This window comes from Tetrao urogallus (genome assembly GCF_951394365.1).
Source record: "Tetrao urogallus genome assembly, chromosome: 4".
NCBI lineage: Eukaryota > Metazoa > Chordata > Aves > Galliformes > Phasianidae > Tetrao > Tetrao urogallus.
Window position 1 is genome coordinate 30625826 of NC_136817.1, and position 19382 is coordinate 30645207.

Here is a 19382-nt window from a genome sequence, read left to right on the forward strand (position 1 = left end):
TAATCACCTCAGAAGTTTCTTTCCAGAATTTAATCTTTGGAGTCCTAATTTGGAATGCTACTGTTTTATAGTAGGTTATAGGTACACATCCGCTGTTCTGTCAAATAGGGCAATCATGAGAACTTCTTATGGGGAAACAAAAATTGCACATGAATATTTAATATCTCACTTAGAAATTAAAGATGCTTGTAATAAAAAAAAAAATTGTCACTTTTTTTTTTATTATTATTTTTAAGAATAAGATCAACAATTTCTCTACAGTAGTTTAGTTAGCTTAAATTTCTGTTCTATCCATATGACATAGCATGTACAAGTATCTAGTTACATCTATTTTATCTTGGCAAAAAGGATAGTCAACTGCCCTTAGTGTAAATATTTAGTACATAAAATACTATCAAGAATTCAACTTTTAATAAATATCTTTAGTTCTCAATCCTATATACAAGTACTTTACAGCAACACACAGGAGAGAGTGTGATTGGGTGGACTGTGAACAAGATGGTTATTGACATAAATTACTAGTACATTATTGCAGTCAGATGCATTGTGCTTGTGGAGATTTTGAGGTGAACCATGCTGAAAAATAAATATCTCTCTCACCTTTAAACCAATGCTTCCAATAGGAAAAAAATCTTTTAAGTCTTGCCACAGCTATTTCTTCTTAGTGCTACCACTATGATGCTTTTTTAGCTTCATTAAAAACAACTGGATCATCTGGAAAACACAACTTTTTGACTTGTGAATATTACAGTACTTACAGTATATACATGGTTTCCTACACTGGTCTGACCTCTCAGGCAAGAGCAGACTTAAGGGACAGCACTGCAACTCCTAACCAAAGCAGTGCCTGCTCAGTGTAGGCTGCAGGTCTCAGTGTTCGTTTCACAGGCACATAAAAGCATTTTTCCAACTTGTGACTGGAATTATGCTAAAATGTCTAAACCGATTTTTAATGGGCAGGTGGCAATAAGCAGACTCATACTTTTAGAATTATACTTCTTTTTTTCCCCCTCTACTTGAAAAGAAAGCATCACATTGTTGATATTAAAAAACAATCAAACAACAAACTCTTTCCTAGTATCAGTAGATGTAATTCATATGAAAATGGAACTTATCCTTTTATGACAATGCTGCTTAAAAAATCAACTTGTGGAATGTAAATAAGGCAGTACTCAATGGCAGGCACCTAGCAGTTGTCCAGAATGTAACATACGTAAACGGTTGTCTGACAGCACAAAACTCTTAAAAATAATACTGATTTTCTGCAATATACAGTATTTACACAACAGCTGCAAATTTGCTCATACAATATCCATTTATATAGATAAATTAGCAAAACAAGTCTTATTAATTCAGTTGTTCCACTGCAAAAGTATTTTGTATCATGTAAACGTTTGGTACTTCTTGTAGTGGGGTGTTTTCTACATGTGAGTGTTTAAAAACAAAAATTGTGAGGTGACTACTGAGGACGTGGCCACTTTCCCTGTACTAAAGCTTGACCGATGTCCTCGGCAACTTTCGTGCACTGTTAGGAATATTCTTTGGTGCTTTCCTCCAACGCATTCAAGCTAAGCAGATGACACAGTATGGAAGGAGGGACGGGAAGCAACTAGAAAGTGAACCAGCACTTCTTGTTCTTTGTATTTACAAGGAGAATTAGTTGATGATCTGCAGCGTCCTGCTCGTGGATGCGCCGTAGTGTCCAGAAGTAAAGAAGGGAAACACAAAGCGAACCAAAGCTTCTTTCTGCAACTATTCTCCATGTGGCATTCACATTCATCTTTCCACAGTGGAGGATCTCGAAGGCCATCTCTTGTCAATTTGCCTCTCACTCTTCTGTGAGGTTCTTGATGGAGAAGGAGCACCCACTGCGGTGTTATTAGCTGACACCACAGGAACAGCTGCGACCAAAGCAAGGTCATTTGGAGGACCAAGACTGCTACTGTTGGTAGGTGGCTGGTGGAACAAAGCAAATAGCTTTGAAGTCTTGGTTGCTAGAGGAACTCTCCGTTGTGGAAACTCAGCACCCTTAGGCTTTGTGTTTGACTGGGAGACGTGTGTATCTGAATCCTCTTCTGCGAAGTGAAGCCTGCCCAGGCCCCTTCTCCCTGGCAGGAACTCTGCATAATGGGGGGCTAAAGGTGTTGGCATCACCAAAGCTCTAGGCAAATCACTTTGATCAAACATCACTTCCTCCTCAGTTTCAGCAGCTTCAGTAAGGAATGGTGGTGGGAGAGTGCTGCTGCGCTTGCTGCAGGACTCACAGCACAGCTTGTTGTAGCCAGGGATGGAACAGTAACGTGCAAGCACTTCCATCTGACAGAAGATAGATTTGTCTCCCATACAGGGCTCGTCTGCAAAACAAATGCAATGCTGATTGTAAACCTAATGAAGAGCACTGAAATACCTGTACAGCATTTAGATGGGCACTGATAAAATAATGCCTGTTTCCAAAATAATGGGCTAGTCTGAGATGTTTCATCCATGAAAGAACTCACCAAGCCCCAGAAAATAAATCAGCCCCTTTAAAGAGGCAGCTCTGTGAACAACAACAAAAAAAATCATCAGTTACTTTGAAAACGTTGGCTTCTGTGCAGACTAGCAGCAAACAGAAGAAAGTCATGTTTGTGGAGGGCTACAGACAGCAATTAACAGTGCTAACTCTCCAGTACCAGTCATTCTATCTGCCCCAAATCTAGCCTGAGGATATTATCTATCAATAAAATTAAAAACTGTTAAATCTTCCTTTAAAGAAATCCCAAGCAGTCATTTTGGGAGGAGTTGGATTCAGTGATCCTTGTGGGTCCCTTCCAACTGGGGATATTCTACAATTCCATGAACTCTCAAAGATGCCTCTTGCATAATCTCTTAAAATAAAGTGTTAGAAACACTTCTTAGTTTTTCAGTGACCCAAACATAAATGGAGAACTGGTGGAAAGCTTGTAACAGATAGGTCAGATGTAAGATGCCTTCAGATCATGTGAGGCATTCCTTTCAGTCAGCAAAAGAAGACTTCTTAAAGAAGTCAAAGTTGTACTTGAGATCTCAGAAACATCAGTCTTTTTTTGAGCATTTGCTGGATACTTGTGTTGTACGGATAGAGACACAGTCACACTGGTCAAAAAAGGTAGAGAGGAAAATCTTAAAACACAGTAAGTCAGAAGAAATGTAAGACTTTTATACTGACTATAAAAGTATGTTCGTACCCAGACTTCTTTGGTGTGATCCATCATGTGAACTCAAAGGCAAAGTTCTAAGTTTTAGTGTCACTTGAACTGGGACAAATATTGAGAGTTTCTTAGCACTTGAGAGTTGGTGGCAATATTGAGCATTTATGTTTTTAATCTTGCTATCTGTTGTACCAACTATACCACCTAAATCAGGTGCAAAGGCTTTAGCAGCAGTCCCGAATGAGATGAAGAAAATACAAACATGTAACACTTCCCAGGACAGAAAACCAGCAGTGAGGACAAATAAATTGCTTGGTGCATCCATTAACTATTCAAATACTTTAGGGAGAGACTAGCAGGACGTTTCCATTAACAGATTTTTCCTAAGATATCACAGTTTATTTGTAATGGTACTGATGGATTTTACTTAAATTAGAAGTATGCGAAACCATAACGTAAATGGCCAAAAGCTAACTCTGACCATTGAGAATATCTGTTCCATATGTGTCTTCCATTCATAGTTAGCAATTATTCAGTCAACATTTCAGTGAGCAACAGATGGCACATAATGCCACTTATTAAGCTCTGAAATTAAATTAGCCTTCTGTACTGTGATATTTTCTCACTAGTATAGATGTTGTCTTACCACATGTCAACAGCATGTTAGGCAACCAAGTTTTCCTTTTTTAAAATATTAACGGTAGTCCAACCCCTCAATCAGTATAGATCAGTTTAATTGCACTGAATTCAGTAAAATTACACACTTGCATCAGTGGGCTTGTGGGATGCTGTTTATAAATACCAAATTATATGAGTTCAGCACATAATATAAATTTTTTCCTTGCTCCTAGTCCTGATGTGATTCCTTGGATAGATGTTTATTGGTTCTTGACAAACCTGAGTTAAACCTGCAGATTTGCCTGAGAATATATGTAGTCCACGAAGGCACTGTAAGACTATTTTCAGTAAGAATTAGCATGTTAAATTCAAGGGCTACATTCATAATTCATCTAAACTAGAAAAGCTAATATTGAAACACAAATCTTTGCATCGTATATAGAGTAATAAATGTGCTTCCATGTAAATGAGATCTGATCTGGAAAATTATGACAGTCATCATATATACACACTCTAATTTATATCTATATATAAGTGAAATAAATATTATGACCTAAAGTAACAAACAAACCCAAAAAAGAAAGAACCAAATGATTATTTTTGCACTTTCATAATGGCAGTACTTCTCATTTCATCCTGTTCTCTAATGGCTAATTTTTGTGGTATTGATTTGCAATAGTTTTGATTTTGTGACTCAAATGATAGTGCAAAGATTTGGTTTTGTACTTATCTACTTCCAGTAGGTTCCATAAGTACAATCTTGGAGCTATATACTCACATAATCCCTTTTTTTTATTTTTTAGGTTAACTCTGCACAACCTAGTCAACAATTTCCTATTCAGTATGGAAGGGCTTGTATCCTTCTGCTGATGTTCACGGTAAAAATTCTCCTTCTCACAATTTGTTACTTCCTTCACGGTAACTAAGAGTAGAAGACACAAGAAGGTTGTATCGGTTCTCTAGTGAATCTGTAGAAGATGAAGCTAGTAATTTAAATTGATGCAAAAATTTTACATTACATTTTAGGAGTGACACAGTTCTTACAAAAAGGATCACTGTAATTGTACATTCAGTGGGATGCTGGGTGAGAGCATCCCCCTGAGAAATCTTGCTTTGAGCTGGAATCTGATATTTGGGCACTAATATTTGAAACAGCAGGTGGATATTTTTGCGTTCTGAATCAAGAGTTGCAAAGAGATAGCTTGTAAAAAGACTATCCAAGGACCTGTTCATCAATTTGTACGAGTACAATGAAATCAGTTTTTGTAATCTCTGCTGAGGCATATGATTGAAGTGGTGGCTCTTCTCTTTTACACAGACATATATTTTCTAATGAAATGGAAGATGTAGGTTAATGTGCCTCATACTGCAGGAAGAATCACACTGAGGCAAATGTTCATCACAGTTCCAGTTGGATTGAATTCTCAGCAATTTTGCATTTATACAATAAATCATTTGTCAAAAACATCTGCTGTAGACAAATATTTTGCTATGTCTAATGCCCCAAAAATCAAAATAGTAATCAAAGCTATACAAACTTAAAAATAAACTACTACCACACTTTCCATGCATAAAGGTTTTACCTACATAAATATTACAGAATAATATTCATATTTTAGCTATGTTCTCCCTAAACATAGAGTGCAATAGAAACCACATTAAAAGAGTGTGGTGAAAAAGACAGACTATTTGGTCTGAAAGAATACTGTCAGCTACTTAGCGCAGAGGCAGAAAATGCTTATGCTTGGTAAAAGCTACAGCCCAAATTCCTGAGCAGATAGAAAGGTTTGCACTCACAGATGCTGGTATAATGTGTCTAAGGAGCAGAACCCACAAGGTACCCTGTGGTTTTGTCAAAGGTATGAGGGACTTGGCTGGATGCAGCTGCCCTTATATGAACATTTTTATTAAGACCAGGTTGCGCTGTAGGTTTGCTGCAGCAAGGCCAGATGGATCAGTACATTTTCTTGGCCATTACATTTTTATTTTTATTTTTTAACTGCAGCATGATGTTCTATATCATCTTTCCTTAGGGAATGAATCTAGCGTTTCAGAAGCCTGGTAAGCAACTGCAGTACTTAGACATGACCACATAAATCCTTCCTTCAGTGGGGCAAGTAAGATGAGTTGTGTATTAAGCATCTAGAAATGAAATAACAGAGTTTTAACCAGTGTGATTCAAGAGCACTGGTAGAGGGCATGTATAAGGCCATCTATTGCTTATCTCCCATATTAGCAGATACTTAGTCTAACATGTCAGTGGCATTTGGCTCTGACTATGACTGTGAAAGAGACACAGTAAGAGTGTTTGATGCCTAATTCTGAAAGGCTGGAATTTAACACTGGCCATTAAAGAAAATCTCAGCTGATGCTTAAAATACAGATTCTTAAAGCTGATGCTAAAGCACAAGATCAAATCTATCTGAATCGTTTTATGAACATGTAGCCCTTATTTTAGCTTTGGAAATATTTGTATCACCAGTGAAAAATCAGTCCACAATGAATAAATAATTTTAAATCTGCTACTTGTTTATAAAGTCACATAGTGATTTGCTCCCACCTAGTGGATACAGAATCTCTTAACTGTTCACTGCTCCCAGAATCATTTCCTCCCTTAAGTCCTTTCACTGGCAACAGCAGAAAACAAATAAGAGCAAAGCATACTTTCACTAGACTTGTGGCAAGCAGTTACATTCAGTCTGTAGGAAAACATACTGCACTTTCTAAGAACTCTTTTTTCTATTTTTTCTACCAGCCAGTGGTCAGAATATTAGGGCTATTGTGAGGGATTAAAAAAAACCCAAAATCTAATAAAGTTAACGGCTCAAAGGAACAAAGACTTTTTTGTTGTTCATAAAAAGATTAAAAAACTGTTTAAAAAATTCTATGAAAATAATGTAATGAAATTCCTAGGAATCCTATTAATACCTTACGGCTCAATGTTTTTGTATTTGTATTTTCATTTCTTTAATTGGCCTCATGCTGGGATCTAGAGGTCAAGTAGGATCTACTTGGGACTGACCTTCATCTCTAGCACAGATTTTTGCAAATACAACTTAGGCTAACATGTCCAACCCCCCTATTTCAGTACGTTACAAGAGAGGGCCCCAATCTGTGAGAAACACAGATCACCCTGAGTTAGAATATCAGTATTGTGCTGGACTGAAAAACAAGGCACCATTAGCTGGAATAAAGCAGGGGGATCACCAGTGAATGATATATGTTCTAGCATGCAAGAAGTAAATTGTGTGGTTGACACCTGATCAGTGTAGTACCTTTAAAACAAAGTAGTGTACAAATTTGGTGCGTACACTATCTGATCATAAGCACAGGCTCTGACTCATCTTAGAAACCAGTACACAGAGACACAGTAGGTTCACCAGGTAGAACTGAAACTTCAGGCAGGGTTAAATAAAGTGTATTATTTTTCATCAGAGTTCACTCAAGTATGAAATCTAAGTCTCTAACCCTGGAACCATACTATGCACTGACACACTGCACTGAGACAGGAAGGGTTACTCTCATTTGCTGCAATCAGTTTGTTTCCTTACCATTACAGGGAGGGAGTTTACAAACCCTCACTGAGTCTGGCTTTTCTCCATCGCAATGGTCACCAGCACGGCATATGATCTGCCGGGTCTCGGTTCCCTCCCCACAGGTCACAGAACACTATGAAACAGACACAAGACAATTCAGGGTATTTCACAGCAATGTGCAATAGTTAATGTGTCTAAAATAGCCCAGGGCTGGTTTTCACATCAGGCTATACATTCCAGCAGTTTGTTTTTGAGAGCAGCCTTTAGTGAAGGCTGACATTATGGAAAAATATGTCAAGAAAGAGGATAGCATTTTCATCAGTCCTTGCTTTTTGCAATATCAAATTTATTATTAGAATATATTATAGATTTTTCTTCTTAGTCTTCCTATAGCTTATTACTTGACAGTGTAACAGAAAGAGGATAAAAAAGACTATGGAATTCTAACTTAGTGTTCACTGCGTTAGCTGTAGCATTCAGGTGTTTGTTCCTATGACATCAGAGGAATATTAACACAGGAACTCTGTGATTCCAATGCAAGTCCACACCGGTATAAAAAAAAAAAAGTTATGCTATCCTCAGAATTGGGGAAACGAAACGTTGGAAAGTTGACAGAAACAAAATATCTACGTTTGTTCAGCAGGATTATGTATTTGACACTGGAGATATTTTCAGAGTTTGTTTCTAGAGAATTTGGGAGAGCTATAGAAGCCCAAGAGCCAGGAAGACATTATCTACTGCTGATTTTCACATTTTTGGAGACTCTGACCAATGCAGGCAGGAACGTTCACTACAGGCACAGCTCCAACATCAGAGGTGTGAGGTCCTACAAAGGTACATGACTCGCTCACAATTGCTGCTTGCCTACCTCAGACCAGGGCCCAGCTTTCCACTGCGCAGGGCATGGTACTCGGTTGCACGGCCTGCGACTTTCAGGGCGATCTCCACTACAGTACTTGAAATGGACAGAGCGGTTTGCACCATCATGAAGGGGCTGAATGCAACGCACAGTGCGGATCTGGTAGCCTGAATTCCCACAGGTTTTTGTGCAGTATTCCCATTCATCTGCTGCCCACCTTAAAAGTAAAAAAGGAATTAAATGCCTTCACAACTTCTACCATTATCCAAACTGCTGCCAGTTCAGTCAGTTCTTAGCATGTTGTTTTTTGTTGCATTTTTTTGGGGATGGAGGAGGGAGGTGAGGAGGATGGGAAGGGTAGGGAGGATGAAAACACTCAGCAAGATTGTACAAAGGTTAAAAAAAAAAGAAAAAAAAAACCACCAAAAAAGAACAAAGCACATCCATTACGCAAGATCTCTAATCTAGAAAGCTATTAGTATCATACCAAATTTGGCTTACGCTCATTTTCACCCCTACCACAAGGAGCAATCATTTGTATTCTTATGCATGACCAACTTACAGAGGCCGTGTACATTCCTGAAGATTGCACATTCTACGAATTGGCTTTGGCTTTTTGCTGGCTTCACAGAAGCTGCGATGAACCATTTTGTTATCACTCTTCCTGCGGCACCCATATTTGGTATACTGGAATCCTGAAAACATTTCAGAAAAATTAGGAAAAGCAGACTCTTGTTAGAAATGTTTTTTTTAAATATAACTTTCAAGTACGATTAAATAGTTTTACATGACAGATATTTACAAGGTATTAAAACATGCTCACAATTTGTTCCGTTGTCAGGCATAATATTGTTGCAGAGTGCTGTTTGGATGTTGTTTAAAACATGGCACTATGGTAGATTTATAAGGCCGGAAGGGACTCTAGGACCTTTTAACCTCTGCACTGCACACACAGATCATGGTACAGAGAGGGGAGAAACTACCTCCTTAACATCAAGCAGCAGGTCACTTACTAAGTGGGGAATTAACTCAAGACCCAGGTCACGTTTTAGCATTCTTGCTACTCAAACTACTTGCTCAACTCCTCTACATAGGAGTTAAAGTTAATTAGAAATTTACATTACCCATTATTTGCATAGGAATAACACACTGTAAGCAAAGTGAACAATCAGTAGCAAAAAACGGCTGAGTGCATGCTTTCAAAGTGACATTGGTGCTGAATTTAACAGCTAAAAAGGACTACTTCTTTCTAGGCTGGAAGTGACACTTTTGAATAATCAGACACTTCAGATATTTTAAGTTTGGGCACCCAAAATAACAAGCTGTTTCTAAAATGGAAGCTCAAGATTTCTAAAGCATTCACTTCCCCCACCTTTTACTCTTCCACTTCTGGTAATTTGTCATTACTAGAGGGTGCTACATCATCTGTTTACCTCCACCACAGGGTTTGGAGCACTGTGACCAACTTTTCAACGCCCACTCAAAAGTATCTATTTCCTCCTGTAGGACGTTGTTGCTGTTGATAGTTGGTACTGAATCCTCGTGAATGATGTATTTGTAAGTCAGGCTAGATCTTGTGTCATTCTCCCGAGGAATGATCTATTAATAATCAAATGCAAACAGTGGTAGAAAACCAAAGCTATTATTTATTCTGTTGCAGAGTAAAGAAAGTACAGCCTCCTAGGGAAACGTGCAAACTGCTGGTTAACTAATTGGGAAAAAAAGGTTTTCTTTTTTATCTTCACAGCTATAACTAACAACAGTAAGATCAGCAGAGCTGTTTAAAATGAGATGTCTTTATAATGCTAGATTTATTCGCTGGCCAAATAGAACACCTCTACCTAGGATGAAATGATGCTGTGGCCCAGTGATCTACTTGGCAAGAGAGCAAACAGCGTTTGACATGTAATGCCTGCTTTTGTCCAAAGTGTCCCACTGACATCTGAGAACACATTACTGCAGCATGAACAGACAGCATTTTACCAAGGAGAGTAAAAGCTAATGAGAAAAGGGCTTTAGCCTGTCAGCTGTTCCATCTGCATAGGTCTTTCAAAGAGGCATTACACAGCAAGGTCTAATCTTGGAACAATCTACATGCTGGCCATGGACTTCTGTAAAAGACAAAATCACTGTGTTCCCACTGCTTGGCATACTACTTACCAGGACAACCACTGCATCATGCAAAGGCCCATCAGTGTGCAGAGTTTCTATGTCATCTTCTATATTGTATTCCCATTCCACACCCAGGTCGATGAAAGATCGGGATCTGGCCTCCTCCCCCTTTCCATTCAGAATATAGTGCCCTGTAGCCTGGTTCTTAATTGCTGAAAGGATTGAAAAGAGTGACAGTTGTGCCTCTTATCATACCATCTCCAGTAATGAAGGCTTATGTGAAACTTGTCAGGAGACATCACAGAAAGCCTCTTGAACAAACCAGCTAGTGCTGTAGATGCACTTGCACAGAAATAGGCCCTCCAAGGCCAATCCATGTAACCTTCACATTCCAGGCTGATGACAAGTGCGTCTGAATATTTGATTCAATTTTGCACCACCTTATTCATATGAATTAGGTACAGAAAGTACCTCTTCACACGTAGTATGTATGTTTTCCGTACTGGCATTGTACCCAGGAAGTACAGTAGTAGCAAGAAACTCAGGTCAAATCCTCAAAGTCTCTTGTCCTCCTTGTTTGCAGAAGACCAAACCCAACACTACTGAGAACTCCCCTTAGTGTAACAGACATCTCAGCAGACTACAGATGCATTTCTTATATTCCTCAGATTATAAAAGTGACACCTTTTTCCACACTTCAGTTTCTTCAGCATATGTATGTGCCAGATGCTAAAATGAATAAGCAGAGTCAAGGCATTCAAACCTCTGGGAAACTGTTCCTGCAACACATTTTGCAAATCAGGTCCTGTAGGGATTGGATTACAAGCTGATAAATTAGAAATCTAGAGAAAGACTTTCATTACTTTCTTTTCTACATCCCTTTCTAAATCACCATATAACATTTAACATTTAATTTAATTTAAATTCAAAAACATGCCAACATCTTACATGCTCCTATTATTATAGCAATCAAAATGCTAGAGTTTTGCAGTGTACCTACTTAGAAATGTGATAAAACTACTTATTACCAAAACAAAATGATTCTCTCAGGGGTACTGTCACATTGTGCTTGGTCCAAATTGAAGTTCTCAAACCTCAAAAGCCAACAATTTTTCTCTCTGACATTATCACAGCCTTAACTATTTCCTCTCTTCTGCTTTGTTTTTTAAATTTCTTTTTCTGTTCTTACTAATTTTTTAATAACAGATATAACTGCCAGAAGAGTTTATAATTCAGACACTGCCAGGGCAGATAAAAAACTGATTAAATGTATGTCAAAATCAATGGAAGACCTCATCCCTTCAGTGTAAGCTAAAAATCCCTTAAGCATTAGACAGCAATAAGTAGCAAGTTACAGACTGATATAACAATATATGATCTTTCCTACAAAAGAAAAATCCAAAATGAAAGGGACCGAAAATACATCACAAGTTTCCCAATCTTCTTTTCATGAAAAAAGCTGTTGTTTGCAATCTGCAGCAAATAAGATTGTTAAAGATACTGAATTGAAGATACTGAATTCACATATTAAAATGCAACTTTTTTTACCTTGACAGTATCATTTAAATAAGAGTGATGAGAGTCTTTTATTAGTAAACATGCAAATTGGGATCAGTCTAATATTTTGAGGAATTCATATGAGAAGTAAATTTCATTACTAAGCTTACATCGTCAATCTGTAACATGCGATTCTGAATGCAGAAATTTACTACTTTAGTTTGGTTCTCATTTCTCAGGTTCTTCTGCATGACTGCCCATGCTTCTCATCATGCCTCAAAGCCAAACCTGAGGGAGGAACTTACCAAGAAAATGAGGAGAAGCCTCGTCTTCTTGGATAAACACATGTCGAGCACCAGGAGGGATGTCAAACATCTTAAGGTACCCTTTGGCATGTGTAGTAGTCAATGGAGAAAGCAGAGGAGGAAATAAAAAGTAATAGCCATGGTTAGGAGTGCTCTATGTTATTCAGCTTCTACTTGCAGAAAGGGGCATCCACCAACTGAGAAGCAGTGTCAGAAAGAAACTGATCAAATAGCTTTGTAACGTATTTGACAGGACCTCCTTGTGTTTTTCCTCTTTCCAGGAGTAAAGAGAAACCAGTTACAAATCTATTTGTCTCCTGATTAGCTATATTGCTATAGGTCATATTGATTAACAATTCAGGCAAAAAAAAATGTTTCCAATGTTTCTGAGTGTACAAGGGAGAAGAACGATTCTTCCTGATTATTTTTTTCCAAATCACTCATCAGCCAGGCAGTGGGATTTGAGTTTACTTACTGTACCGATACACATATGTCTCTTCAGTGTGTCTGTTTCCCTTTGAGACATCAGTGATCCTGGAGAAAGGTGGATGTAGTAGATTGTATTGTCACTACACATAAGGAAGGGCTTGTCTACATGGAAGTTAATCCAAACAATTTAAAACTACAGATGTAAAATGTATCAATTCAAGTATTACTGCTGAAATGAAATGGCTGATTTCAACTCTATGCAGTTAAGAATAAAAAGCTGTCCCCAAAGACAGTAATTCATATTTTAAATTTCAATTATTTATCCGTCTAAACAATTAATGTAATGTTCAGTATGTCATTCTGTCATTCAGGAAGACTAAAATGCATCTTGAGAACCTGTCAACAGTCACTTCTATTGCAAGTTTTAAACAAGAGCTTCACAAGCACTGAAGTGAATCTAATTAATTTGATGTAAGGATGCAAAACTCTGAGTGTATGGCACTTTCATATTTCTGTATTTTCCCTTTAATGTCTGCATATTCAGTTATGACAAATCTCTTTAGATCCATTTTTAAAGAACAAAGAGCCACATATGTGTAATTTCATGGATTTGGCTGATGAGAGTCTGCAAAAACAGCATTCTTTTACTGTCCATCTTTTGAGCATATGAAACAAAGCTTTTGCCTGAATAGGTGTTATGTGTCAGTGCCTTTTTGGAGATGAGAACTGCAGCAAGAACTCTCCAGTTGCCATGGATGCCTCTTTCTGCAAGCACCTGAACTTACCCAGAATATTTTTAGACTCCTTTGTTTCAGAAAGGGAAATATTGCGAGCTCCTTTGGGCAATGTAAATGCTCCTCTCGTCTTCCCTTAAATAGAACGTCTATAATTAGTGTTATGGGAGCCAAGTCTTGCTATTTCATTGACTGCATTGTCAGCCAGATGGTCTTAACAAATATAAAGTATAATTTACATTATGTGTTCAAATGCACTTAAAGCAGCATTAGACACATCTAGCAATTTTTAACAGTCAATGAAATTTAGACCACTGAAAATTCAGGTAGGTGATTTTAAGTTGGATACTTGCAGATTTCATTTTCCAGAAACTTGAATTCTTTTTGGCACCTCTTGCTTAAATGTTTTCCTGTTGGAAGAGGTCAATTAGTTTTTTTAATGACTAGACTGCCACAGATACTGTAAAACAATAAACATTTCATAAACGCTTTCATTAACATTTGGAAATGGCTCACTAATAGCAGTATTTCCTGAACTATATTTCTAGTACTCTCTATCACCTAGACGTAGCGCTTTCCAGACACTGAGAACACTGTGAAAACACCCAGTAACGTGCTGTCACCTTAGAAGACAATGCAGTTACTCGGTGGTTCCCAGGCAAAAATACAGAGCCACTACATTATGGGGTTAGTATTATATTTTGCCCTCTGTTGACCTCTCATTTGCCCTGTTATCTCCTAGGGAGTAAGCCAAACCTCAAGCTTAGGCTTGTACATCAACTGCAAGCTATAATTCGTAAACCACTGCTATAGAATACAGAAACCAGATGCACCAGAAAAAACTCTACTGGACTGGATCCAGAATTGTGACATGAATATTCCCTCTGCCCCCAAAAGTACAATCATTTCCTTTTAGTGAAAAAGATTAGAAATATGCTTAGAAGGCGGTGCACTAATTTCTACTGATTACAGTTTGGTTTTTTTTCTGTTTTCAGAAAAGCACAGTGACTGCCAGCTCAAGAAACACACAGGCCTGTATAAGAGGCTCAAATTATAATCTTCATTCCATTACTCCCCACATCACAGTAGTTCTTGTGTAATTTCATGTCTAATCCACCAGTTGCTTTTATCACTTTAAGAAAGGTCCTCTAATGGCACTTGCAGCTACAAGCTGTAAACTCCAGTTGGCTTGTAATTAATATGTATTTTCAGCAGAATATTTTACATATTTTCTTTCCATTTGCACATTATCTTTGTCCAAGTTTAGTTTGGTTAGTCACTTACTGTCCAAATGTAATTACTGATGCTGAAATAAAGCCTGCTTCATGGCAGCAACTACCAGTTTTTAAACTGTTAATGCAGATATCCATGTTATCTGTCCCTAAGTCTTTCTCCACTCTATCTTAAAACATTTAGTTCTACCAAACAGACGTTCCTGAAATAGCTGCTACCAGTCATACAGAAGATGCATATCCCTGAGTACATTCCCCAAAGTGAAATAAAGGCAATATAGGAAAGTCTTAAAATGCACAGTATTCTTAAATATATGTACATATATATATATATATATATGTATGTATATAAATCATTATACTGCCCTAACTCAACAAATAACTGACCAGATAGAAATTTCTGAAAAGACCAAGGGGTCTTGAATTATTATTGATAAGAGATGTGTTATAGAGTACCCCAGTCCAGTCTGAAAACTTTAACCAGGTTAATGTCATCATATGCTTCATTGGATGTCACTCATACAACTTGAGAGAAATGAGGGTTTCTGCCAAAATGTTTCTGTCTTTGATTTAGAATTAAGTTGAATTTATTTTTCATTTATTTATTTGACTAAAAGGCTACAATTTGTGATGAGACTGATCTGACACGAGAATCCACGTGTTCACGTGAAAAGAAGTTCAGAGCTTCAATTAACGACTCTTAAGTTTAGATTTAAGAAGAAAAACTCATGAATAGCTTACACTTCAAAGGGAGGAAAAATATTTCTTCTAGTCCTCCTACAGAATAAGGCATGCTATACTTAGCATCAGGAAAAGCACCTCAATTTCTTCTGAATGTCACTCTTAGGGACAATAGTTCATCTTTTTGGCAGAACTCAGTGTATCCCCATCTAGCACAAACACTGTCTGTGGGCTTCAACATTTACAAAGAGCTAAACATGCTATGCCTGGGGAGTATTTCTAGATACACTGCACAAATGGAGTTTTCTTCTGTTAGGTCCTTCAAAAGACAGAAACATTACAGTGTTTTAAAAGATCTAATTTCTTTATCAAGCACTAAACCATTTTGGCACATCAAGCTAAAATTCTTGTTTTGCTACCTTGAAGTAAGCCACGTTTCTGATCAGTCTTCAAAAACAGTAATCATGACAGAAACATATGAGATAATAGAAACTATATTCAGATGCATGAATATGCTATTCCTACCAAGCTTTTTGGGAGTGCGGGTAAAGGTTCCTTTCACAGTTCGGCAATGGGAGTTATCTCCACCACAGACGCCACACTTATCTTCAGCTTTATTAGAACCAATTTCCTTGTCACAACCCACTTTCTGCAGAATGAAGAGCAAAAAGAAACATGGCTTTATCATAAGCTGTAAGGTTTAGCTGTAGAGGGATGCAATCTCAAAATCAATGCATTGAGGAAATTACTAGCCAACAGTGATCTATTTCATTTAAACACAAATTACTTGAAAGCCTGTTGCTGGGTAATGGTTTTCAGGTGAAGAACAGGAATTGATTCTCAGATTATATCCACTGTACATCAAGACTAGGAAAGATGGAAAAGAGCAAAATAGGGACAATTCCTTTCAGATGCAAAACTAAGTGAAAAAATGGCAAATGAAATTGTCAGTTGAAGAAAAGTAAATTGTTTCCATAGAATGGACCTGTGTCATTGCTCTAATGTAATTTAATTCTGAAGTAATTATGATGAATATGATGCTGCAAATATTTCAAAGCATCTGCAAAGTCTATCTCTTTTTCTCTGATTGCTGCTGAACAGTTATTTAACACAGCACAGTCCAAACTCATCAATGAGCTTGAGAAGCTGTCACTCACCACACATTCTCCACGAACACAAATGCTATAGGGATCTTTATACGAACAGCGAGTCCCATCATGTGCCAATTGTTTCATATAAGCAACATCTCCCGTTTCTTTGGACTGGCAGTACAGGTGGCATCTCTTATTAGCTGCATAGCAGGAAAACAGACGTAACTGCATAAGTTAAAAGCAATTCAGATGAGTTTCAGAAAAACATCTCACTAAAGGCATAAAGAGAATATTACAGAGATAGAATGGACCTTATGCAGACACCTAGGGGGGAAAAAGCAACTAATTTGCTGTTGTGTGAATTTTGGGCCTATCATTATCACAGATACTCTCACAGAAATCAGACTGCTTCCAAAGAAGCTCCTAGAACTGGGTTCCCCACTATTCTTCAAGTAGCCTTCAGTTTGATTCTGTTGCAGCAGTGCAGAGTTTAGGAAATTACATCACATGAAAGAATAAAAGATTTGGATTTCAAATTCCTTTAGTCTTTCTGGAAAATCCCAGCTGAACAAATATTTCTTTATCACTACTTGAATCTGATCCCCTAGCCATGCATATGAAGAGTTTCAAAGGAGATGCCTGAGGAAAAAATACTAGCAACTCAAAGCAGCTCTGAAATCCCTTTCAACAAGCAATGAATCATTATGCTTGAAGCTGTCCTTTTTACTCAAGATGACTGCTGGATTATATTAATGTTAAGAGTGAAGAGTCAGGCTCAGGTAGATGGATTTATCTAAGAATGGGAAAATACTTACAAGGACTTCTCAAGTAGAACACTAATTAGAACGCTATTACAACTTCCAGTGCAATTTCCTAGCAGCAGTCCTCATTGACCATTAACATTTTGCACTCATATAGATGAACAGATGTACAGGAGAGACCAAGAAGAGTCCTTCATGATCTGAGCAGCAGCTTTCCAAATTTGGCCCCAACAGCAGAGCCAGAGCTTCACAGTGCGCTGCATTAATTCCTATGGCACCCACCAGCTATTCCATCAGGAGCTCAGAGCCTCTATGCCTCTTGCTACATCCTGTTCTCACTAGGAAGAGGATGAAAGTCAGAGGAAAACAGCTGGGCAAGGGTTGGTGAAGTTACAACTGTCTCACACTGCAGCTATTCCTTTACCCTGGACCATCCTCTTTTCCTGCTTTTTAGTCATACCTACTACACTTTTCTTACACTGTAGTCTCTACATGGCAAAAGAAACAAGACCCCCCCATAAGATCTGTGAGATTCCAGCACTGACTTGTAGTAAACACAAATAACAGAACTTACAGTCAGGGTGTTCATATGGCAGCCAGTGGTGTTTGTTGTTCTGATACTCAAAGTGGGAATTGCGTTGCTGACATTGCTGCGCTCTGAAGTCCTCAAAGTGCTTCGGACACTCTTCCGTATTACACAGTTGAAACTCAAAATTGACACCAACACAATCTTCACCTCCATTAATTGGCCTGGGAGAAGAAAACATCCGTGAGATTATAAAACCCTCAAGGCTTTGGGTCTACAATTTTGTTATCAGTCTTAGGTGGAATTTCACACTTGATTCTAAAGAGACAATTTCACAAAAAAGGAATGTGAACTGACAGAACTGGAAACAAAGCAGTTACCTTGCACAGATATGCACTTGCAATGTAACCTCCATGCTTACTCAAACATCCCAAAGGCATATGCTGACATGCAGAAACAATACATATACACATCTATGCTGTCAATAGTTGATTTACAACTGGAGACTATCTAATAGTTCATCCCAAAGCTTGTTGAGCTTGCACTCTATGTTCTCTTCACTCTCTCACACATCAGTTAAATTTTTCATAGGATGGTTTTCCACAGGCTTTCCTCTGGAAATTACTGGATTCACTAAAAATGATTCTGGCTCCTTGCAAAAGGTGATGTTTCAAGGGGCTTGAACACAATGTGAATTTTAGGAGATTCCATCTCAAAACACAAATGCCATTTCAGCAGACACCTACAATGATTACCAGTTGACTGGAACTACCACCAAGGCAGAAGACCTACATTGGATTGTTGCACTGGCGTGTTCGGAAGCGAACTCCAGTTCCACAGGTTCGTGAGCAGGAGCCAAATTTTGTCCAGGGTCCCCAGTTGCCATCCTGCTTCAGCTGGTTAGCATTCTTCCACATGCAGTGACCTTTGTAGCACCACTGAGAGAAAACAGGCATGGAAAGCAGGAGAGCAGAAACAAAATCAAACCAAACATAATCACAGTAAATTTAAAAGTGCACAGAGGTGAGCTCGTGGAGCAAAGAGGGTCTTCGTACTCTAGGTCCAGGAGTGCCCGATCCCTCTCTTTCATGGCTGTCTGTTCCATGGATAAACAACAGTGCCACATCTGAGCGTGTATCCTTCCATGGGCAGAAACACGAAGATCAACACGTTCTAATGTTCTTTTGACTTCATTTAAGTCATCCTTTGTCTCATATGAATCCTAATTCCTACCACATTTTAAAGGAATTTTTATGTTCTGACTACTGTATCACAGAATAAGATCCTTGCTGAAGATCAGTAGCTTTTTTTTCTTTTTTTCCTCATACTCAAACAGCATATTCACGCAAACAAGATGCAACAGCAGGCTAGTCACTAGTCAGCAAGTTTTTTGGCTACTGGTTAGGGCATTTCCAGACATCATAAGTGGCTCTCCTGTAGCTGAAAATACATGGAATTTGTTAAATAAACATTTGCTTGAGTATAATTGTATGATCAAAAATGAATTAGCAGCAGAACATTCTCTAATGTTAAAAGACAAAATTAAAGAGCTAATCCTAAGCCTGTACAAACATTTAGCCACAGGATGTCTGCACCACAAGTACTAAGAAGAGTTTGGGGCTATGTACTCCCATCCTACAGTGATTCTGTCATCTGCTACCACGGATTCTTAATGACACTTTAAGGACACTTTGCAGAAGAGAGAATAATATTAAAAATAATAATAATTTAAAAAAAAACATAACAAAAAGGCTACAGAGGAAAATGTGAGTGCCCTACACCTCACCTATGATTTTAACACCCTCACCTTCCAAAATATAGCCTATGTAAC

General features: G+C 38.0%; 1 protein-coding gene across 1 annotated transcript in view; it reads right to left on the reverse strand.

Annotated features, from left to right (window-relative positions):
* Positions 1-1776: 1776 nt before the first annotated feature.
* Positions 1777-19382, reverse strand: part of ADAMTS3 (ADAM metallopeptidase with thrombospondin type 1 motif 3) — a gene marked incomplete at both ends in the record, with an annotated part of 128889 nt that continues 111283 nt past the window's right edge. The window contains 11 exons of the mRNA XM_079534710.1: positions 1777-2354; positions 7340-7457; positions 8193-8400; positions 8746-8878; positions 9617-9782; positions 10344-10507; positions 12098-12178; positions 15699-15822; positions 16331-16464; positions 17600-17775; positions 18344-18489. Coding sequence (XP_079390836.1) covers positions 1777-2354; positions 7340-7457; positions 8193-8400; positions 8746-8878; positions 9617-9782; positions 10344-10507; positions 12098-12178; positions 15699-15822; positions 16331-16464; positions 17600-17775; positions 18344-18489 — 2028 coding nt within the window. The remainder of the gene's footprint in view (positions 2355-7339; positions 7458-8192; positions 8401-8745; positions 8879-9616; positions 9783-10343; positions 10508-12097; positions 12179-15698; positions 15823-16330; positions 16465-17599; positions 17776-18343; positions 18490-19382) is intronic.